This window comes from Scardinius erythrophthalmus, assembly GCF_964197995.2.
Source record: "Scardinius erythrophthalmus genome assembly, chromosome: 3".
Taxonomy (NCBI): Eukaryota; Metazoa; Chordata; class Actinopteri; order Cypriniformes; family Leuciscidae; genus Scardinius; species Scardinius erythrophthalmus.
In genome coordinates this window covers 245331-270072 of record NC_138223.1, presented here as the reverse complement: position 1 = coordinate 270072, position 24742 = coordinate 245331, and the positions used below count along the sequence as shown (strand labels likewise).

At 42.6% G+C, this 24742-nt stretch overlaps 1 protein-coding gene across 7 annotated transcripts in view; it reads left to right on the top strand.

Moving 5' to 3' along the window:
- The window catches only part of ildr2 (immunoglobulin like domain containing receptor 2), a 37712-nt gene extending 15297 nt beyond the window's left edge, over positions 1–22415 (top strand). For 3 of the 7 annotated variants that reach the window (XM_081362262.1, XM_081362258.1, XM_081362263.1), the window contains 6 exons: positions 2706–2852; positions 3368–3550; positions 4402–4521; positions 5071–5278; positions 5386–6112; positions 12261–14254. In XM_081362262.1, coding sequence (XP_081218388.1) covers positions 2706–2852; positions 3368–3550; positions 4402–4521; positions 5071–5278; positions 5386–6112; positions 12261–12296 — 1421 coding nt within the window. In that variant the 3' untranslated portion in view covers positions 12297–14254. Of the gene's footprint in view, positions 1–2705; positions 2853–3367; positions 3551–4401; positions 4522–5070; positions 5279–5385; positions 6113–12147; positions 14255–19980 lie in introns of those variants that run through there. The other 4 variants (XR_014029943.1, XM_081362259.1, XM_081362260.1 and 1 more) reach the window with 4 other exon arrangements.
- Positions 22416–24742: the final 2327 nt, after the last annotated feature.

The following is a 24742-nucleotide window of genomic DNA, read 5'->3' as shown; positions in this document are numbered from 1 at the left end:
GAATGGAGACACAGAGAGAATCAGAGAGAGAAATGGCTCAATGAAGCGGAGCTGCCTTGAAATCTTAAAGAAGCAAACTGGACAAACATTAGAGATGTCAATCAAAAAAAGCAGCAGTGAAAGATCATTACAGTAATTTAATGAAAGTTCTCATTACTTATATGAAGTACAATAGTAATACTTCATCAGTACTTGACCCGATGTGCTTAATCATCAAAATAATGCATATTCTCACCAGCTCACCCAGCCAGACTTCAGTCAACGAGACCGGATGATCATCTACACTCGCGTCATTCCAAACCGGTTTGACTCTCTTTCTTCTGAGGAACACTATCTCTGTGCGTCCCAGTTCACGGACCTTTGCTCTATTCTATGACGTTTGTAGTGTAAACAGTGCGATCGGTGCATGTGTTCACACTGGAAATTCCACATAGGATAAAGGGCACTTTCAATTGGATAATTAATGGATAATTAATTAACCAAGAAAATAAAGTGTGTAATGTTGGCATCAGACGACACGTAACGTTCATACACTACACACTTGAGTGTAAAGTTTATAGTGTGTCATTTGGGACACAACTTCTGTTCCATACACTGGAGTTGACTGGGGTCCAGTGCGTTTCCTGAATCCAGCAGTGAGTCTCGCCGGGACACAGATCCAGAATGCAGACAGAATTCCTCTCGGAATGCGGTTTAAGCCTCGAGCAGCACAGGGGGTCGTTCCTGTTTCCTGATCAGAGAACCGTCGTTAGATTACAGTAGAGTTCGTTAGATGAGGGATCAAGAGCAGCTGTGAGGGAGATAGCAGTGTGCGACTGGAACGAGTATCGACTGGTTTTGACGGGAAGAATCGAGAGACATTTTTGAGAATCCGTTCTAGCTGAAGGAAAGGGTTTTGGATTTATTTGGATTCAAAGTTTGAAGAAAATAAGTGAGCCAAACTAAAGCAAAACTGCTTTACTGAAGCTCTGAAACCCCACAGACGCTCATGGAAGAACCATGGAAACCAGAAGAGAGTTTTGGGATGAATCTTTCAATCCTTCATGTTTCTGCTCACACACATTTCACATGATCTTCTCTCTGTGTGCATGAAATCAACACATGATTCCTCTTTCTCAGCTCTGGCGCTCTGCTTAACCTCCATCTCGCTCTCTCTCTCTGTGTGTCTCTCTACCTCTCTCTCTGTGACTCTCTACCTCTCTCTCTGTGTCTCTCTACCTCTCTCTCTGTGTCTCTCTCTCTCTGTCTGCCTCTCTCTCTGTGTCTCTCTACCTCTCTCTTTTTGTCTCTCTACCTCTCTGTGTCTACCTCTCTCTGTCTCTCTCTCTCTCTCTCTCTCTCTCCATCTCATCTGTCTCTCCAGGTCAGACAGTTTTGGCCGATGATCTTCTGCCTGGCTTTAATGTGGAGATCGTTCCAGGTACGAACTCCCAAACGCACACTCTTCTGTTTCCTGCCCGAGTCGCCTCACTTCCTGTTTCTAATTCTTTAATTCCCCTGTGATGTCATTTCCTGATAATCAACTGTAAAACATTACACTAACAAACCTGCTGTTGTGTCTGTGCGCTGCTAGAGATCGTGTGATAGCGTCTGAATAACTCTGATCACTGACGGTCAACCGAAGGCCTCGTTCGGGTCCGATCTGCTTCTGTGACGGGTAGCTCTTAAAATCACAGATACTGAACTTCTGATCAGTGAGACGGTCATATTATTTAATTGGATTATTTTATATCCCCTTTTTTGGCACAAATAGTACTTCTAGTAGTTCAGCCGTAACCTCCTCAAAGCTCAGCGTTTCCTGAGAGTGTGTGTGTTCAGAGAGACTTTGGTTTGTTCACTTCCGGAGTCCGTATCTGATCGCGTTCCTCATTAACACTCGAGGTCCAGTAGGAAGAGTTCTCATGTTAGTGCGTAGTTTAACTGTTTGAGAAAGTGCTTTTGTGGCTTTACATGAGGTTTTAATTAGTTTGAACTCTGTTACTCCATTTCACATATTTTAAAATCTTTTTTTTTTTTTTGTCGAAATCATGATGAATGAGTTCCATATGAAAACCAGAGACACATTTGGGCTGTAAATGTTTGTGTCATTCCTTCATGGAGGGATTTATTTGGAGTGTTTGTGTAACACATTCCTCATTGAGATCCTCAGCCCGCTTCTCTTGCTTATCCTGCTTTTACCTGGAAAAGGTCCATCCATCCATCCATCCACTATCCACTTTCCATCCATCCATCCATCCATCCATCAACTATCCACTTTCCATCCATCCATCCATCCATCCATCCACTATCCACTTTCCATCCATCCATCCACTTTCCATCCATCCATCCATCCATCCATCAACTATCCACTTTCCATCCATCCATCCATCCATCCATCCACTATCCACTTTCCATCCATCCATCCACTTTCCATCCATCCATCCATCCATCCATCCACTTTCCTTCCATCCATCCATCCATCCATCCACTATCCACTTTTCCATCCATCCATCCACTATCCACTTTCCATCCATCCATCCATCCATCCACTATCCACTTTCCTTCCATCCATCCATCCATCCATCCATCCACTATCCACTTTTCATCCATCCATCCATCCATCCATCCATCCATCCATCCATCCATCCATCCATCCATCCATCCATCCATCCATTGAACACAGCAGTGATGATGATGATGATGATGAACCCTGTTCTCTCTGCTAGAGTGGGTGTTTGTGAGCGCTGTGGTCGTGGGCAGTGCTCTGGTCATTCTGTTGGTGGGAGTTTGCTGGTGTCAGTGTTGCCCTCATTCCTGCTGCTGTTATGTGAGATGCTGCTGCTGCCCAGAGACCTGCTGCTGCCCTCGACACCGTGAGTACCACACACACACCAGTCCAGGTCAAACAATCAAGATCAAGATCAAAACGCACTACACAAGCATACAAACACATATTAACTTATGTTCTTGCATTACTATGATTTGGCACAAACCTGAGAGGCAATAGGTGGAGCCTGATGTCCAGCCACACCCTATTCCTAAACCTAATTAGGTCAAGCTCCACCCATTAGTCCAGAGAGGAGGAGCTGGACATCATTTGACTGTGTAATGAACACCACTTAACAAACCTCAGTACTTCAGTACTCAATGATACTGTAACAAAAACATGTCAGAACTTCAACTAACTTTACAGCAAGATTCTCTGTAAACATTTGCTCCTCCATAAGAGTAGTTGACTCGAAAGAGAAAACAGACCACAGAAGATGAGTTTACGGCATAGCATATCTTGCATATTAGTATTGCATTGCATATGAACTGGGTAAATCAACTCTTTCAAATAGCCGGGTTGCCGTGCTACATTCTTGCCGTGCTACTTTCTCTCCAATAGTGTATGAAGCAGGAAAGGGGATCAAGACAGCAGTGCCCACCCCTGTGCCCATGTTCCCTCCATACTACATAGCTGGGATGCCCACCATGGTGCCCATCGCCCCGCCCTCCCTCATCGACCCACACCTGTCCATCGACCCACACCTGTCCACCGCACCATCGCTGGAGCACAACGGCTCGGCAGGTGAGCATTAGAGTAAACATGTTCACTGAAACTGAGCTGCTGGTGAAAGTCTGTTTGTGACAATGTTAGACGCTCCAAACACACAGCATGATTGATATGTTATTAAATGGTTCTGACCACAGCGGTATTTCAGAGCTTTACCACAGAAGAGTTCAGAATCTGGGAGGTTTCAATAACTCAAAATGAACCGAACACAGTTCTGAAATCCAAACATTCAAACATTTCAAGTTAAAGTGAGACAGCTGCAGACAGACTCAAACATTCCCTTCACACTGCGACTGCGATAATAGAGATTGCACTTGAGGGCAAATGCAACACAATGTGTCATATTAAATGCATACAGGTCAAATAAAGTTATAAATTTTATTTAGTAATTCAACTGATCACAATGCTAGAGTAAGCAAGTATAAATGTGCTGCTTAGTCTCACTCTTTCAATTGCATTCCTGCTCCTCCTCGCTCAGTTTAGGCAAATTCAGGCAGTTTTAGAGCTCAGATCGAGTCACAAGCTCAAGCCCTCTATTATGGACCATGGGCTAAATTTGTTTACTTTCACCTCTATTTAAGTATTATATTAACATACGAACCCCTGAAATAATATTATGATTTAACGTTCAATATTAGTTCCCATATTCTCTCGCAAAGGAGCAGATTCTATAAGCCCACAAAAGAATGGGGCACTAAAAAAACCTGCTCTAGTATAAAATATATTAATGGTTTATATTTTGCTTGCAAAAAATAGTTTCTCATCAGAAAACAGGACATGACTGTTTTAAATTTGCCTGAGTCTGTTTCCCCGAGTTAGCAAAAACAATATTCTTACAATACACACACATGATGTATCTTCTGTAGTGCGGAGTGGTTTCCATCTGCAGTCTGCGTCAGATCAGAGCTCTCTGAAGGTGCTGCAGTTCGTGGAGAAGCAACTCGCTCAGTTCAACCCGTCACAGACGCTTAGCAGCAGCCGAGACTGTAAGAGTCAAACGCCATTCCAGACGCCACATGATCACTGCACGCAATCAACTGCCCATTTCACTGCACGTTATCCACTGCACGCAATCCACTGTGCATTTCACTGCACGTTATCCACTGCACGCAATCCACTGTGCTTTTCACCGGACATGACCACTGCACATTATCCACTGCATGATCCTCTGCACACACTCACTGGACATGACCACTGCATGCCATCCACTGCATGATCCACTACGCATTTCACAGTGGTTGGTCCACTGCACGCACGCACTCCACATGTCTTCCATCTCCTCTTCTCTATTTTCCTGCCTGAAGAGCTGCATGTTTGTCTCTGCATTCTTTGTGGTCTTTTAGCCCTTCATTCTTCACTTATTATTTTTTTTATTCTTTTATATAGCACTGTAAATTATGCTTAATGTTCCTGGAATAAATGAGGATAAGAGTTACAAGAACAAGTTAAAATATTCTAATGTCAAATAATTATGGTAAGAATTTACACAGAGTAAAAAGAGGTTGACGCCTTTGCTGATTTCTACTTATCTGCAGCTTGCAGTATGTCCGAGCTGAGTTCATTACATGATGCAGAAACGGACTTCCATCAAACCTATCGGCAAGTACAAAAAAAGGCTCTGCCAGTCATCCCTGATCTTGATGATCCCACTGACCTCCGGACCACAGATTTATCTCCCATTCATGAGGGACGATGCACACGACAGCCACAGCATAGAAACCTTGTGTCGGATGACAACCGCAGGTAATGGAAGGATGAGGTGTAGTAGATTCCTCTCTTCACTAGTCTGAACACACACCGATTAGTTTAATAGTTTTGACAGTTTTGAATTCATAAATCATTCTTTCCAGGTGGAACCCTCGCTCCGAGCACCTGCAGAGAAAGGCTTTCCTGGATCACGGACGGACCGGATCTCTGGATGAGCTCGAGGAGTTTGCAATGACATATATGCAGCGAGGACGTCACGGAGAGCTAGGAAACCGGGAGGACGACTATAGAACACACAAACGGGAGTGCGAGAGGGAAAGAGAGCGAGAACGGGAGCGCGAGAGGGAGAGAGAGCGAGAACGGGAGCACGAGAGGGAGAGAGAGCGAGAACGGGAGCTGGAACGGGATCGGTATCCATTTTATTCTTCCAAACATTACTCTCCAAAGGCCAGTCCAGCGAGACGCCTGCCCAGCCCTCCGCCACTGCCTGGGATAAGGCGGGACGTGCAGGACAATGATCAACCCCAACGGGATCCACGGGATCAGAGAGATTCCAGCGGTACCGGGAGCAGAAGAGACTACGATGATGCCCTTCTCAACAGTTTATTGGAGCGTAAAGCTAAAGCTGGGAAGAGTGGCTCTTCAAAAGCGGCCCGGACTGAAGAGGACTTGGACACACCTTCCAAAAACAGCTCCAAGAAAAACAGTGAGCGTTTCCACAGCAGGTCCTCGAGCAACCAGTCCCCTCGCCAACGACCGGCAGAGGATAGTGAATCCCTGCCTCCCTACACAGAGAAGGAGCTGGAGCTGGAGCGTTCCCGAGGAGCCGAGACAGGACAACAGCGCTCCGGTCACGGGCAGAGGAGAGTGGTGAGTTATCTGTAGGACTCTGTGTGACAGGACTCTGTGTGCCTGAGTTACCTGTAGGAATCTGTGTGACTGAGTTACCTGTAGGACTCTGTGTGTGACTGAGTTACCTGTTGGACTTTGTGTGACTGAGTTACCTGTAGGAATCTGTGGGACTGAGTTACCTGTAGGACTCTCTGTGTGACTGAGTTACCTGTTGGACTTTGTGTGACTGAGTTACCTGTAGGAATCTGTGGGACTGAGTTACCTGTAGGAATCTGTGTGACTGAGTTACCTGTTGGACTCTGTGTGACTGAGTTACCTGTAGGAATATGTGTGACTGAGTTACCTGTAGGACTCTGTGTGACTGAGTTACCTGTTGGACTCTGTGTGACTGAGTTACCTGTAGGACTCTGTGTGACTGAGTTACCTGTTGGACTCTGTGTGACTGAGTTACCTGTAGGACTCTGTGTGACTGAGTTACCTGTAGGACTCTGTGTGACTGAGTTACCTGTAGGACTCTGTGTGACTGAGTTACCTGTTGGACTCTGTGTGACTGAGTTACCTGTAGTAATCTGTGTGACTGAGTTACCTGTAGGACTCTGTGTGACTGAGTTACCTGTAGGACTCTGTGTGACTGCGTTACCTGTAGGACTCTGTGTGACTGAGTTACCTGTTGGACTCTGTGTGACTGAGTTACCTTTAGTAATCTGTGTGACTGAGTTACCTGTAGGACTCTGTTACCTGTAGTAATCTGTGTGACTGAGTTACCTGTAGGACTCTGTGTGACTGAGTACCTGTAGGACTCTGTGTGACTGAGTTACCTGTAGGACTCTGTGTGACTGAGTTACCTGTAGGACTCTGTGTGACTGAGTTACCTGTAGGACTCTGTGTGACTGAGTTACCTGTAGGACTCTCTGTGTGACTGAGTTACCTGTTGGACTCTGTGTAACGGAGTTACCTTTTGGACTCTGTGTGACTGAGTTACCTGTAGGAATCTGTGTGACTGAGTTACCTGTTGGACTCTGTGTGACTGAGTTACCTGTTGGACTCTGTGTGACTAAGTGTGACTGAGTTACCTGTAGTAATCTGTGTGACTGAGTTACCTGTAGGAATCTCTGTGACTGAGTTACCTGTTGGACTCTGTGTGATTGAGTTACCTGTAGGACTCTGTGTGACTGAGTTACCTGTAGGACTCTGTGTGACTGAGTTACATGTAGGACTCTGTGGGACTCTGTGTGACTGAGTTACCTGTAGGACTCTGTGTGACTGAGTTACCTGTTGGACTCTGTGTGACTGAGTTACCTGTAGGAATATGTGTGACTGAGTTACCTGTAGGACTCTGTGTGACTGAGTTACCTGTAGGACTCTGTGTGACTGAGTTACCTGTAGGACTCTGTGTGACTGAGTTACCTGTAGGACTCTGTGTGACTGAGTTACCTGTTGGACTCTGTGTGACTGAGTTACCTGTAGGACTCTGTGTGACTGAGTTACCTGTAGGACTCTGTGTGACTGAGTTACCTGTAGGACTCTGTTTGACTGAGTTACCTGTTGGACTCTGTGTGACTGAGTTACCTGTAGTAATCTGTGTGACTGAGTTACCTGTAGGACTCTGTGTGACTGAGTTACCTGTTGGACTCTGTGTGGCTGAGTTACCTGTAGGACTCTGTGTGACTTAGTTACCTGTTTGACTCTGTGTGACTGAGTTACCTGTTGGACTCTGTGTGGCTGAGTTACCTGTAGGACTCTGTGTGACTTAGTTACCTGTTTGACTCTGTGTGACTGCGTTACCTGTAGAACTCTGTGTGACTGAGTTACCTGTAGGACTCTGTGTGACTGAGTTACCTGTAGGACTCTGTGTGACTGAGTTACCTGTAGGACTCTCTGTGTGACTGAGTTACCTGTTGGACTCTGTGTAACGGAGTTACCTTTTGGACTCTGTGTGACTGAGTTACCTGTAGTAATCTGTGTGACTGAGTTACCTGTAGTAATCTCTGTGACTGAGTTACCTGTAGGACTCTGTGTGACCGAGTTACCTGTTGGACTCTGTGTGACTGAGTTACCTGTTGCACTCTGTATGACTAAGTTACCTGTTGGACTCTGTGTGACTGAGTTACCTGTAGTAATCTGTGTGACTGAGTTACCTGTAGTAATCTCTGTGACTGAGTTACCTGTAGGACTCTGTGTGACTGAGTTACCTGTTGGACTCTGTGTGGACTCTGTGTGACTGAGTTACCTGTAGGACTCTGTGTGGACTCTGTGTGACTGAGTTACCTGTAGCACTCTGTGTGACTGAGTTACCTGTTGGACTCTGTGTGACTGAGTTACCTGTTGCACTCTGTATGACTGAGTACCTGTTGGACTCTGTGTGACTGAGTTACCTGTAGTAATCTGTGTGACTGAGTTACCTGTAGTAATCTCTGTGACTGAGTTACCTGTAGGACTCTGTGTGACTGAGTTACCTGTTGGACTCTGTGTGACTGAGTTACCTGTAGGACTCTGTGTGACTGAGTTACCTGTTGGACTCTGTGTGACTGAGTTACCTGTAGGACTCTGTGTTACTGAGTTACCTGTTGGACTCTGTGTGACTGAGTTACCTGTTGGACTCTGTGTGACTGAGTTACCTGTAGGACTCTGTGTGACTGAGTTACCTGTAGAACTCTGTGTGACTGAGTTACCTGTAGGATTCTGTGTAAATGAGTTACCTGTAGGACTCTGTGTGACTGAGTTACCTGTTGGACTCTGTGTGACTGCGTTACCTGTAGGATTCTGTGTGACTGCGTTACCTGTAGGTTTCTGTGTAAATGAGTTACCTGTAGGACTCTGTGTGACTGAGTTACCTGTTGGACTCTGTGTGACTGAGTTACCTGTAGGACTCTGTGTGACTGAGTTACCTGTTGGACTCTGTGTGACTGAGTTACCTGTAGGATTCTGTGTGACTGAGTTACCTGTAGGACTCTGTGTGACTGAGTTACCTGTTTGACTCTGTGTGACTGAGTTACCTGTAGGACTCTGTGTGACTGAGTTACCTGTAGGACTCTGTGTGACTGAGTTACCTGTTGGACTCTGTGTGACTGAGTTACCTGTTGGACTCTGTGTGACTGAGTTACCTGTTGGACTCTGTGTGGCTGAGTTACCTGTAGAACTCTGTGTGACTGAGTTACCTGTAGGACTCTCTGTGTGACTGAGTTACCTGTTGGACTCTGTGTGGCTGAGTTACCTGTAGAACTCTGTGTGACTGACTTACCTGTTGGACTCTGTGTGACTGACTTACCTGTTGGACTCTGTGTGGCTGAGTTACCTGTAGGACTCTGTGTGACTTAGTTACCTGTTTGACTCTGTGTGACTGCGTTACCTGTAGAACTCTGTGTGACTGAGTTACCTGTTGGACTCTGTGTGACTGAGTTACCTGTTGGACTCTGTGTGACTGAGTTACCTGTTGGACTCTGTGTGGCTGAGTTACCTGTAGGACTCTGTGTGACTTAGTTACCTGTTTGACTCTGTGTGACTGAGTTACCTGTTGGACTCTGTGTGGCTGAGTTACCTGTAGGACTCTGTGTGACTTAGTTACCTGTTTGACTCTGTGTGACTGCGTTACCTGTAGAACTCTGTGTGACTGAGTTACCTGTAGTAATCTGTGTGACTGAGTTACCTGTTGGACTCTGTGTGACTGAGTTACCTGTAGAACTCTGTGTGACTGAGTTACCTGTTGGACTCTGTGTGACTGAGTTACCTGTTGGACTCTGTGTGGCTGAGTTACCTGTAGGACTCTGTGTGACTTAGTTACCTGTTTGACTCTGTGTGACTGCGTTACCTGTAGAACTCTGTGTGACTGAGTTACCTGTAGTAATCTGTGTGACTGAGTTACCTGTTGGACTCTGTGTGGCTGAGTTACCTGTAGAACTCTGTGTGACTGAGTTACCTGTTGGACTCTGTGTGACTGAGTTACCTGTTGGACTCTGTGTGGCTGAGTTACCTGTAGGACTCTGTGTGACTTAGTTACCTGTTTGACTCTGTGTGACTGCGTTACCTGTAGAACTCTGTGTGACTGAGTTACCTGTAGTAATCTGTGTGACTGAGTTACCTGTTGGACTCTGTGTGGCTGAGTTACCTGTAGAACTCTGTGTGACTGAGTTACCTGTTGGACTCTGTGTGACTGAGTTACCTGTTGGACTCTGTGTGGCTGAGTTACCTGTAGGACTCTGTGTGACTTAGTTACCTGTTTGACTCTGTGTGACTGCGTTACCTGTAGAACTCTGTGTGACTGAGTTACCTGTAGAACTCTGTGTGACTGAGTTACCTGTAGGACTCTCTGTGTGACTGAGTTACCTGTAGGACTCTCTGTGTGACTGAGTTACCTGTTGGACTCTGTGTGGCTGAGTTACCTGTAGAACTCTGTGTGACTGAGTTACCTGTAGTAATCTGTGTGACTGAGTTACCTGTAGGACTCTGTGTGACTGAGTTACCTGTTGGACTCTGTGTGACTGAGTTACCTGTTGGACTCTGTGTGACTGAGTTACCTGTAGGACTCTGTGTGACTGAGTTACCTGTTGGACTCTGTGTGACTGAGTTACCTGTTGGACTCTGTGTGACTGAGTTACCTGTAGAACTCTGTGTGACTGAGTTACCTGTTGGACTCTGTGTGACTGAGTTACCTGTTGGACTCTGTGTGACTGAGTTACCTGTTGGACTCTGTGTGACTGAGTTACCTGTTGGACTCTGTGTGACTGAGTTACCTGTTGGACTCTGTGTGACTGAGTTACCTGTTGGACTCTGTGTGACTGAGTTACCTGTTGGACTCTGTGTGACTGAGTTACCTGTTGGACTCTGTGTGACTGAGTTACCTGTTGGACTCTGTGTGACTGAGTTACCTGTAGAACTCTGTGTGACTGAGTTACCTGTTGGACTCTGTGTGACTGAGTTACCTGTTGGACTCTGTGTGACTGAGTTACCTGTTGGACTCTGTGTGACTGAGTTACCTGTAGAACTCTGTGTGACTGAGTTACCTGTTGGACTCTGTGTGACTGAGTTACCTGTAGGATTCTGTGGACCGTGTTTGTCTCGCATGGAAATGCATGCGATGGTGCAGTGAAAGAAAAGCATCAAGGTTCCACAGAATCCAATGCCTTAGAAAGGCTTTTGAAAATGTTTTCAGGGAATTTAAGTATGTAGTCTTAAAACACAATTGGTAACATTATTGGAAAAACTCTTATTTCAGAAAGACTCTTATTTCTCAAAAATGAAAGATCCTTGAAAACAGTCATTAAAAGAGAGAATCCAGAACATCATAAATGCATTCACCAGAGAAGCACTCTATAAGATTTCCTCTTGCCAGTCATCATCCTTACCATTTATTTCATTCATATCTCTTGTAGACATTTTTTGATGAACAAAGTGCGCAGTTTGATTCCGACCTAGGTCTTTCGATCACGGTTCGATTTGCACCTCGATTTGACAACAGAAAATAACCTGTACACAGGTAACAAGAATGTCAAAAAATCAATCATATCTCTGCCTGCTTGCTGCTTAAATCCTCCCCAAAATGTGTTAGGATTACAGCTATAAACTCTAACACAACTAATGATAGAAACGGTCCCACAAAGCACTAAGAAATGTTGAAAAAGAAATAAAAAAGGTCAAGGTATGACATTGATCAAATGTGTAAAGCAAAAATGAAGACAAGCCTGATGAAAGACATTACAGGTGGTGTTTTTAGAGATCATCCCTCTCGTCCTTCAGTTTGTAGAAACAGTTACGCCTCGTCACACTTCCACTGTACGAGGCTTTCTCTGACATCTTTTCTTGCTTTTACAAACACAGACGCAGCTGTAGCGTTTTACTGCGTCTAACATCAAACTTCTCATCTTCATTAAATGAGATCCAAGAGTAACATGTAGGCGATCAGACCCGCAGAAGCTCCATTTGTGTGCATAAATACAGATGGAAATCTTATTGAGTGCAACTTGGAGAATCATGTAGCGTTTCAAGTTTTGATTTATATTTTGTATTTCTTTTTCTGAGTGATGTAACATACATGTCTGGTCCTAATATATTTCCAGAATAATCACTGACAGCGCTTGACCTGCGACTCACTCTAGACGAGACTAACCCGCTCTAACTGACCAGCTCAGCCGGCTCGTTCGCTCACTCTCTGTCCTCTCTCTCTGACCAGAACACACTGCTGACCAGACACACGCTCGAGGTCTGATGTCCTCACACACACACACACACACACGAGGACAAAACACTCCCGGCTCACGATCCCGCGGAGAACCAGCCCGTGGAACCGAGGTTTGTGGGTCTGAAATATGTTTTACAGGCTCGTCTGAATAATTCCTGAGGTCCACAGACACTCACTGGACGAGACTCTTCCTGACCGTTCAAGTGGATAAAAGCATTTGCCTCACAGTGGAATGATGACGTTTACATGAAGTGTTTCTGGACGTTATATATGAGGTTATCATATCGTTTATTTCACATATGTTCATAATCTCAGAGTGCTCTGTATGAATGGAATGTTACTTTGCTACATTCTGACACAATGTATCAGTAAACACATTCATAACTGCTGTTTACTAACAAATGTTGTGCTGTTTTTGCACACGGTATTAATATCATTGCAGATCTTGTTATACTCACGTTTTTTTATCAGTATTAAGCGATTTTCACATTAATAAATGATAATATTGTGTGTATTTTAGGGGATGATACTGACTTTCATGTAAAGCTGAGCGAAACTGTTTAAAGACACTGAGAACAAGATTACAGGAAGTCATTTGGTTTCTGTGGTTCCACAGAATTATCACCCAAACTCATCATGTGAGATAAGACTTTCATGTAATGACTGTAATGAGTTCATTGAAGCTCACATCTGGATGATATATGCTGATTTCTGAACCGCATAGCCTACTAGTAATCTTCCCATACTAGTTTTACCATATCTTTCTACAGCAGTAAGAGGAAGAGTAATAGGGTTGGGTACCGAACTCGGTACTTTTTTTTAATGGCAGAGTCCGAATTACGTCAGTACTACCGAGTAACGATTCACATTAAATCAATGGATTACAAGAACATGAATGCATGAACTTCATTTCCAGAGCCGCTCTGAGAGTCACTGAAGTTCGTCAGCATTTTACAGTTTCACTGAAGAAAAACTCTCGTTAGATCACTAACACACAGAGACTCGGAGGTCTTCACGGCAACCCGTCAAAATAAGAGTTCGGTTTAACTTGATAATATATTACTGTTGTACAGTAGAATTTAGATTTCTCAATTTAATAATAATACTAACACTAATAATAATAATAATAATCACACTTTTTCTATTATATTGTAATTTTAACAGTATAAAGCTCAGTTGTGTCGCATGTTTGACAAAAAAAGTTTAATTTGATATAAAAGATCAATTAAATTAATGTCTTCATTTGATTACTAGAAAATTCACAACAAAGAATTTGTGGAAAACAAAACATTTCATAGAAATTACATTTTTTTAATTACTAAATGTTTGTTTTTATTAATATTCAAGCATCATAGACAATGGCAGACAGCGACCAAGGCAGCTCTGGCATAATGTCAATAACACATCTATAAATTACTTTTTTTCTCTTCAGTTATTGAGGTAAGCATGGCTAAAGTACAGAGTAAAGGTGCCGTTGGGTTTCTGAGCGGAGCGATAGTTCAGGGTTCCCTCAGACGTCACTGTGTAATGTGCAGCGGACACAGCCGTTCCTTCAGCGAGAGCTATTGTTCTCCGAAGGGTCCGGTGTCGAGCGCTGCGGTGTGACGCGTGACGTCACCGGCTGATGAGGTCATAAGATGCTGACGTCACCGGCTGATGAGGTCATCAGATGCTGACGTCACCGGCTGATGAGGTCATCAGATGCTGCCAGTGACTCTCAGACTGACGGCTCTGTGTTCCCCTGCATTCTCTACTATTCTTTATCTCTGAAATATGTGTTATTATGTAAGTTCGCTGTATCAAACTAAAAATTTACCAATACTTGAGAAAATGGTTAATATAATTACACTGAAGATCATTTTTATGCAACTTTGTTTACATTTTGTATGTTTCCATATGTTTACTGTCTTCTGCCTGCATGTGTGTATACGCTGACGTTGTGTTATAGATCATCAAATGACGTTTAGTAAAAACCTGACCAACACAACACTCGTTCTGTTCAGTGTTTTGCTCTGTTTCTGTCACATTATTGCTGCAGTGATACGACTCTTACACACCATGTGGTGTGTGTGTTTGTTTGTGTCCGTGTAAGTGTGTGTCATGAGGCTCTTTGTTCATTGTTAAGACAATAATGACACTCTCAAACACATCAGTTTAGAGATGGAAACATTACACTCACACACACACACACACACACACTCACCCATTCACTCCCCCCCACACACACACACACACACACACCCACTCACTCACTCACACACCCATTTACTCTCACACACACCCACTCATTCACACACACTCACTCACACCCACTCACTCACACACACACACACATACACACACAGACACACACACGCTCACACACACACAGACACTCACACACAGACACACACACACACACTCACACACAGACATACCGTGGACTTCTGTTATTTATATATAAAGCTAATTATTAAGGCCAGACGACACTGATTACCATGGTCAATCCCCAGATTATAGTAGAACACACACACACACACACACACACACACACACAGCAGATCACTTCTCATATTCCACGTTTCCAACAGACGTTTGGTCTGGTTTTCCCGGATCAGTGTGTTCCCGGATCAGTGTTTTCCCGGATCAGTGTTTTCCCGGATCAGTGTGTTCCCGGATCAGTGTGTTCCCGTCAGTCGGCGCAGACCCTCTGAATCTACTGCTAAAAACTTAATTTATTAATGATTAATTTTCACACATGAGGATGTTCCTGAGTGGCATGACAGTGAGCCTCTAATTCAGTCCGTCCGCTGAGAGGCCGTGGACGTGTGTGTGTGCGTGTGTGTGTGTGTGTGTGTGTGTGTGTTCTCCAGTTTTCCCTGATGTGGAGAGAATGAGATGATTTTCTGCAAGTCAGTTCAACTTTGACCTTTCCAGGCCTTTGCTCTGCCAACAAAACATTTAAATGTCATCTTTACAAACATTTCCAGTGGAAAAAAAAAAATAGACATTCAGACAGTCTGTGCTTCTATCCCTCATAGCCTTGTGTGTGTGTGTGTGTGTGTGTGTGTGTGTGTGTGTGTGTGTGTGTGTGTGTGTGTGTGTGTGTGTGTTACAGTTAACATCACACCTGCTCGGATGGTCTGTGAGATTACTGACAGACTGAAGGATATTTTTCCACTCACGGTTCAAGCTTGTGTCTGTCGACTGAAACTATTAACTTGAATAGACTGACACTGAAGCTCCAGGTGTCAGGAACCACTCCACTCATCTGAGGGTCAGAGGTCACTGCAGGGTCAGTGGGAGGAGCTTGACCTCTAGATCCCCCTCTCTGGATCTTTAAGGTCCAGCCACACCCTAACCTTAGGTTAAGCCCCGCCCACTGACTGCAGTGAGCATCATGTGGCCGATCATCACTGAGACTCTGGCGCCATCTGCTGGTGACTCCAGGAACTGCATCCACTTTCACTTCACTGACTCTAATCACCGAAAACACAATTACTAACACAACCAACAAGCAACTAGAGCATATAATAGCGTTTGTATATTATGTTGATATTAACATACTATTTATTCACATACTTTCACGTCCGCCGGATCCAGATCTGATGAAGGACCTGCGCCTGGGCACGACGACAACGATATACATATACAATACATACATATACACACACATATATATATAGTGCACTCGCGTAGCTACGGGTGGGCCTGGGTGGGCCTGGGCCCACCCACCTGTCAGTCAGGCCCATCTAGTCACTCAGTGGCCTCACAAGGTAGCCTAGGAAATTATGTTGCGATTATAACAATTTTGACCTATAAAAATAAATCTTAATGTTTCTTGATTCTTGTTTGGTTGTCATGGTGATGACGAAATGCCCGCGTAGCGCGCAGACTCGGATGATTGCGAACAGCCCATCCCCCCTTCACAACGACGAGCACATTTCACAGAGGGACACTGAAGTTTAGCTAAGGAACGTTATGTTAAACTAAAATGAAACAGAGCAACAAGTTTGTGTCAAAAAGACCACGGCCATCAGCCACCACAGGAGGAAGATAATGCAGATGTTCAGGAGAATTGACTGAATCGTTGGACTATAACGAAATCATTGCAGTGTTCAACTCTTAAGGGGGTCGCACACTGGACGCGCAGCGCCGCGTCTAGGACAACTCTCACCTGAAAATCCGATAATGTCAGCAAATTTAATTCAAGCAGCTGATTTCTGTACATGAATATAAAACTAAACGTATATTGCAGCCCAGGGTGAAGTCAGATTCATTAACTACGATTTGAGACAAATAAATGTAAATTTAATATAAAACTATGTAAATAGCGCTCTGTGACGCGGCAAGATTTTGAACAAGGTCCTGAGCCGTTGCTGGGCGCAGCGGACAGACGCCGCCGGTGTGTGTACACTCAGAGAATAATGTGTTCGAATTTAAAGGGGTCATATAATGGTACATGCACTTTTACAAGTTGATTGCACTGAAATGTCTGTTGGCAGTGCCTGTACACAACCATCCTATCATGATAAAAATCCATCCAGTGGTTTTGTTTTAATCTCCTTATATGTTTGACCATCTCTGAAATCAAGCCGTTCGATATTGTGACGTCATAAGATCGTACGCCCCTCCCGCTATTGTGATTGACAGCCGTGTTTCAACACAAGACCCGCCCTGAGCGAGCTGTGACAGCCGTCGTCATAGTAGTCCGCCATTGTTGATATGCTGGAGTAGAATGGCGTCTAAGCGATTGTGGTGTTCTGTTCTTAGATGTAATAAGGAACACATCAGTCATTTGGATGTTCCTAAATCCGAGCCGTTGAAGAAGCAGTGGCTGAGTTTTGTTTTTGAAGCGATATGCCCAAAGGATTGACGCGGGGATTCCCTCACGGGGATTCCCCACGATCGTCTGTGCTTTCATGTTTGCGCGAATCATTTCACACCAGACAGCTTCACAAACGAGAAAAAACGGATCGGTACCAACGTGTTCCTGCTGAACCTCCAGAAGATGTGAGTGTAATGTTTTATTAACCTTTATATTCGTATTTATATTAATCTTTGCGAAATTTGCAAACCTTGCTGCAGGCTTCATGATGAATGCGTCTAAGGTTTACACTCAGGGTACTTTACGGCATGTTTTCTATGTACGACGTTCTCAATATAATTCATAATCCCACGTTTATAACGAATAACACGTGGTTATTGTGTTAGATACAGTCAGAGAATGTCTAATACGGTGTACCCACAGAACAGAGGGGCGGGGTGAGCAAAGCTCATTATCATTTAAAGACACATGCACTGAAACGGCGTGCTGAAAACAGCTGTTTTTGACCAGGTAAAATTAGTGTTTTCTTACAATACTAATGAGAATTTTTAAATAAAGTATATTACAAACTTTTAATTTAGACCCTAAAGAATCATATTAGCTTGTACAAAAATGGCATTATATGACCCCTTTAAAACTGTGTGCGACCCCCAGCCCCGTCGTCTCCTGTTATAAGCTAGTCATCAAAAGTAAGCCAATCTACGTTTATGTAGTTGCCTAGTCAATGTTGTTTATATAACGTGGTTTATGTGGCCGCTGAGCCAGACTATGACCAAGCATTGTTTTTGGTTTTTACACACTGTCCACTACTGTCCTGCTGCTGATTTGATGATGTTGTTTCGCATCTGTTAGATGCGCGTGTGTGTGTGGTGTGGCCTGGCCGCGCGCAGTGGAAATGCTGTTCTTATCGTTCTGTTCTTTATTAACACTGCTTATGATGACTTACATGCTTGTGCTCTGATTAAACTGTGGTGTATTCAAGCAGGTGTAGTTGTGTTGGCCTATTTTGATAACAGATGCATTTTAGGCTGTGCCCACCTGATTTTCTCTGGGCCCACCCACATTGTGATTCCTGGCTACGCTACTGATATAGTGTATGTATATATATCGTTGCAAACAAACATTTGGGTTATTAGACAATGTAAAGTGACTCTGCAGAGTTTTGCATTCACGCATTACCGCGGGATGGCGTGTGTTCATTTCATAAACTGTGGACAATGGTAGCCTAGCATATTTAATGTATAAATTAATGTATATGTCTAAAAAACGGGTATTGTCATACTTTGTAGTGCTGCTATCGTGGCGTAATAATCTGTTTGGTTGTAAAATGTATTGCCTGAATGAAATGAAATCGAATGTATCGTCCAATCACTCTTTCACACACAGCTTACGAAGATGTTCAACTAATAAAGATCTTCATCGCTGGCAAAAAATATGATGCATTTACAGATTTGCTTTCACTGACTGTACTGTAGGTCCACTTCATCTAACGCTGATAAAATCTTCCTGTTACAACTCCGAGTCGAGTGCGAATTGAAAGCGCTTCAGACGATTCAGTGCGTGCAGGAACTGAACAAATCATTCAAACTGATTCGCGAACCGATTTAGACAGATCTGTTCAGCTCCTTGAACAGAATCGACTCAAAAGAGTGATTCATTTGTGAATTGAGCATCGATCATGCCCAGAGATACAGCGCGGAGCGCGCTTGGTATAAACTACGCATTTAACAGCATGTGTTGCATTAAAATAAAGTAACTATGACTATTAATAGAAATATTGAGTTCCTTCCATCTTTATCAGACAGTAGCGGCTTTCGGGGATGGGCTGAGAGGGGTCTTCTCACAGTGAATCAATTGTTTGATGGAAATGTAATTCAAACCTTTGCCCAGTTAAGGGCGAAATTCAAGTTACCCTCAAGTGATTTATATAAGTATTTTCAAATAAGGAGCTATGTAACAAAACACAATGATTGGGAACTGATCAGAAGAGAGCCTACAAATATAGAGAAGCATTTTATTAATTTGATTGAAAAAGGTGGTGTAATGAAAAAACAAATGTCCTTGATGTACAAACAATTGTTGATTGACATGTCAGATAATACACAACATATAAAACAACAACGGGAAATGGAGCTGAATGTTACCTTGGATGACGATGTTTGGGTTAACATTTGCTCTGGCCGTCATAGGTCTGGAAGGGGTTTGATTGGGAGACGAAAATCAGATTTTTCAGGACTCGTTAAAATCTTTCCTCACCAAGAGCAGTATGAGTGACAAATGTTGGAGGAACTGTGGATTGGTCGGTGATCAAACTCACATCTTTTGGGACTGTCCCACCATACATGGCTTTTGGAAGGACATTAAGGGCATTTTGGAAAATCTACTAAAAGTGAACATCTCTTTTGACTCCCAAACATTTTTATTGGATATCTTTCCAGACAATCTTTCTCAAGACCAAGCATTTCTTCTCCATCTCCTCTTAATGACGGCAAGGAAAATGATAACAATTTACTATCACGTGATCAAACCACCGGCTTGTGTTTGAGAGTCTGTGGAGTGTGTGTGAGTTTACCAACTTAACTATATTTTGGGGACAAATTTGGACCAAAACCTGATAAAATCTCCAAAAATTCTCCAAACGTCCTGAGTTATAAATAACGTAATTAAATGCAAAAATGCAGAAAGTTTTGAGTGTGTGTGTGTGTATGTGTGTTGCCACTCCCTCATCATATTCTTCTTGTCAAAACAGTTTCTCTGGATCTGATGCAAATCAGTGTGTTTTTCAGTAAAATAGTGAGAAATGAGTTTCCAAGAGTTCACAAACAACATCTAACATCGATTCCACTCGACAGTCATTACTTTACTGGGTTTGGGTTAATTTCGAGTTGTTTACTTCCTCCGCAGCGCTGTGGTGTGTGAGGCTCCTCTAACATGAAACTGTGAGACACATAGAGACATATAAAGGCATCAGGCAAGCTGAGACTCGACGCGAGGCGGGACTTCACCTGAGTTTCAGTGTCTCCAACATCTCCAGTTCCTCCACACCTGAGACTGCGACTGCGAGAGATGGCGGGAACACTGGGAATACTGGGCATCTGTCTGCTGTTCAGCGGTGAGTGAGCTTTCACTGTTTCAGTCTGGGAATACGTGTATTTATTTACTCATCAGTTCGGATCCTCGTGCATCAGGCGATCCTTCATGTCCAGTGGAGCTTCAGTCGCACAACATAGCATTAGCATGAAGAGTTGTGTTGTGTTGGGCTGGTTCCTCTTCATGTGCCTCTGAATGGAATATAATAATAAAAGCTCATAATTAATCAAACAATCTCTTCCAGAATACAGTGTGAGCCGGTAGTTGTTCAGCGTGATCAAGTGATTTATCTGTAGTTCCACAGAACAGCAGCTCTTTCCTCTGAGCCAACGCCCAAACGAACCCTTCACACACTCTCACACACTCTCACACACACACACACACACACACACACACACTCTCTACATCTCACCTTCGGCAGCAGAGCCTGAACTCTAGAGCCGCTGAAGTCTCCTGTTGCTCAGATGTTTCCCAGAGTAAAAGCCTCGGAGAAGGAGATCTCTCCCGTATCCCAGCCTGTCCTCATGATCTACACTCGCTCGCCAGCTTCTGGCTCATTCCTGTCTGACTGAATGTAGGATAAACATCTGAGACAAAGATAACACTAACATGAAGGAGAACTCCATTAAGTCTTGTGATATGTAGCAACATTTGAGCTGTAAAAAATGTAATTAACCCGCATGAATTATGATAACCTCAGTCAGGATTTTTTTCTTATGTGTTTTTATTGCTCTTAGGGCATGAAAAACAAGAATTGATTTTTATTTTATTTTTTTTTACAAATTTTTCAAAGAGATCTTCAGATGTCCACTTGAGTGGAAAGCATGCGGTTGGTTTAAACTGAAGATATACTGTATTAAATAAGACAATAATCAAAAAGATAAAGTATGTGAATTTAACGAACTAATCAATACAATTATATCAAATCATGTGAAAACTATAAAATATATACAAAAAATATAAATGCAAAATATTGCAAAGGCTTCATACAACTTCATACAAGTTGCAATACTAATCATATCTTTGATATCAGAACATGAGGACGTGATTCCATCAGAATTTTCTACAGCCTGTCAAGGTACAACTGTGGAAACCACTCAGATGCTCCCTCCAGTGCACCAGAGTATGGAGATTTACCCTTAGTAGCTGATCATTCTGATTATGTTCAAGATGGACATGCACATTTCTATCATAGCCCTCCTCTGAGAAAACCTAGCGATACATTTTTTCAATCTCATCTGAAATGATCAGTGTTGGGGGAAACGCACTACAAATAACATGCATAACCCATTCAGATTACTTTTTTATGTTACAAGTAAAGTAATGTGTTACAAGTAACATGCATTACCTAATCAGATTACTTTTTGATCTAACAAATAAAGTAATGCATTACAAGTGTCATACATTATGTAATCACATGACTTTTTTCGATGTCAATGAAAATTACTTTCTAATAATACAAATACATGTATTTACAGTAAAAAAAAAGTCACTGCAGATTAAGTTTTAAATTTCAAAAACAATATTCACATTATAATTATGAATTGTATCTGAAATATAGCCATTGCATGCATGACGTCCACTACAGTGGACATGTGATTAATCAGAGTTTTCTCTCAATCTAAAATCAAAACTTGGAAAATTTGACTGTGATATGACTCATTAGATATTGCTTTATGCTGCAGTATTTTTTTTACCTACAAGAGTCTCCTAGGATAGAAGGAATGGGTGGATATTCCGGAGCAACTTGGCATGTCTGACTGACCCTTGGCCATCTTGGTTTGGAGGGGAAAAAATCGAAACACAAAGGCTTGCCACTTGATTGTAATTTATAGGATGATGCACCACCAGGGTCCAATGAAGAAATTGATGTTCAACTTTGCCATAAAAACCCGTGCAAATTCAAGAAAATGCTTTTTTAATAGCTGTCCACTGTAGTGACCACTATGCGTGAAAGGGTTAATTTGCATACATTTTCGCCATAGCTTTAGCCTCAGGCTGTTCCCGTCAGAGGGTTTGGAGTAATTAAGGTGTTTCTGAAAGAGTCTCTTCTGCTCTCCAAAGCTGCGTTTATTTGATAAAAATTACAGTAAAAACAGTGAAATATTATTCCAGTGTAAATCAGCTGTTCTGTATGTGAATATACAGTAAAGTGTAATTTATTCCTGTGATCAAAGCTGAATGTTCAGCATCATTACTCCAGTCTTCAGTGTCACATGATCCTTCAGAAATCACTCTAATATGAGGATCAAGAAACATTTATGATTATTATCAGTGTTGAACACAGTTCATATCTTTGTTGAAACCGTCATGCATTTTATTTTTCAGAATTCTTTGATGAATAGAACAGCATTTGTGTAAAAAATAAAATCTTTTGTAACATGATTTATAAATGTCTTTGCTAACACTTTTATGATTATGCAATGCATCCTTAATGAATAAAATTACCAACAAATTAATGACCACAAGCTTTTGAATGGTGATGTATTACAGTTTCCACACAAATATAAGGAAGTAAAAGGTTTTCAGCATTGAAACAGAAAGTGTGTTTGTGATTGTGTGTCTGTGTGTGTGTGTGTGTGTGTGTGTGTGTGTGTGTGTGTGTGTGTGTGTGTGTGTGTGTGTGTGTGTGTGTGTGTGTGTGTGTGTGTGTGTGTGTGTGTGTGTGAGTGAGTGTGAGTGTGTGTGTGTGTGTGTGTAATAGTTTGTCTTATATAGAGATGTGTGAGTCTGATGTTTGTGCAGTGTTAAATGTAAGCTCACAGTAGTTCATCAAATGTGTGTGTGTGTGTGTGTGTGTGTGTGTGTGTGTGTGTGTGTGTGTGTGTGTGTGTGTGTGTGTGTGTGTGTGTGTGTGTGTGTGTGTGTCACAGGAGTGCGGGTCACTTCTTTGGCCATGAGTGTGACTATCCCAGCTAAAGAATATAAGATATTATTTCTCAAGACAATATTTAAGACAATCTTTCTCAAGACCAAGCATTTCTTCTCCATCTCCTCTTAATGACGGCAAGGAAAATGATAACAATCTGTAGGTTAAAACCTGAGCCACCGACCGCAATGGACACAAAAGATAAGACACGTTTATTTAATGGAACGGTTGAGAGCACAACTGCAATTAAAAACCCCAGTTTTTGAAAGAAGATGGGGTATTGACTCTCTGAAATAGGACATAAGCCTGTGCCTTAAATTGTTTATGTTTCTGATTGTAAAATAATGTATGAAGCCCAGTCTCAGGACAAATATTCATGTTTTTTCTCTTTTTTCTTTTTCTTTTGTGTGTATTCACAATAAAGTAAACAAAAAAAGGAGAGGAACGTCGCCCAACGTAACGAAGTAAAAGTACAGTTTTTTTATTAGAAATGTACTCGAGTTAAAGTAAAAGTAGGTTACCCACATTTAAATCTACTCTTAAAAGTACAATATTACCAACAAAAAAAAAAAAAAAAACACTCAAGTAAATGTACTTAGTTAGTACCCACCTCTGCTATAGACTGAACTCGTAATGCGCATGTGCGCCATCAGCGTTCTCACAGGCTCGCGTTTCTGAAGTTTGCGCAGAGAACTGAAGAGTTTTCTGTGAGAACGGTGTCGTGTTAGCGGCCCCTAAGTTAATATGATCTTTATAACGGAAGTGAATCAATCAAAACTAACTTTATCAGGGGCCGTATTCAGTATTCAGAACATTTTAATTTGATTCACAATGAAACGTTACGATTAGTTTACATGTAATGAGTAGCCTAGTTTTGGTTGTTGTTGGTGGCGTTATTGCATCCCTAGTTATGCCGACAATGCAGAATTGTTCCCTCGCGATGGGAAGCTCCTGTAGCCGCCGCATACGCATATCAAAACATCGCAACGTGAAATGCCACAAAAAGCGGTTTGTGAACAGGTCTTAGTGAGTTAGGAGTCCTCTCGACTTCTTTTAAGCTGTCCCAGACTTAGGTGCTACTTTTAGGGCTAAAATGCTTCGTGAATTACTCTTAGTGAAAAAAATTAGGAGTCCTAAAGTTACGAGTGACACGCCCATTATTTTTAGGAGTTGCTCCTAAATTCGCCAGTTAGGAGCTACTTTTAGCCTTAAAATTCTTAGTGAATACGGCCCCAGATGTCGGGTTTGATGATGTGAGTTGGCAAGAACTGAGTTTCTCTTTCAAAAGGAGTTTTCTTCACGACGAAAGAGTGTTTTGTCGAGTATCAAACAGCAGCGCAGATCATGTCAGTCTCAGAAACATGATTCATAAACGAACTTCTGTGAGTGAAATTAAACATTCCTCCTTCATCCGCTGCCGAACAGTCAGAAAAACAAGTGATTTTAGTGTTAATTTTGTGATGTTTATTTCTTGCCCAGTTTAACGAGCAGCAGCTCTCTCTCAGATCATCTCAGACTCTTACATATTAAAGTATAACATGTCCTTCTTAAGGCGCATGTTACAGTGAGGAAACTTCATTGGATGAATATTTTCATAAATTCGGAACCGCCTACTAGTAGCTTATAGATACTACTCGTACTACTTTCCCCACATGTTTTTTTGCAGAAATGGTAACAGAAGTATTCAGTTCCGAATGTTTATTTGGC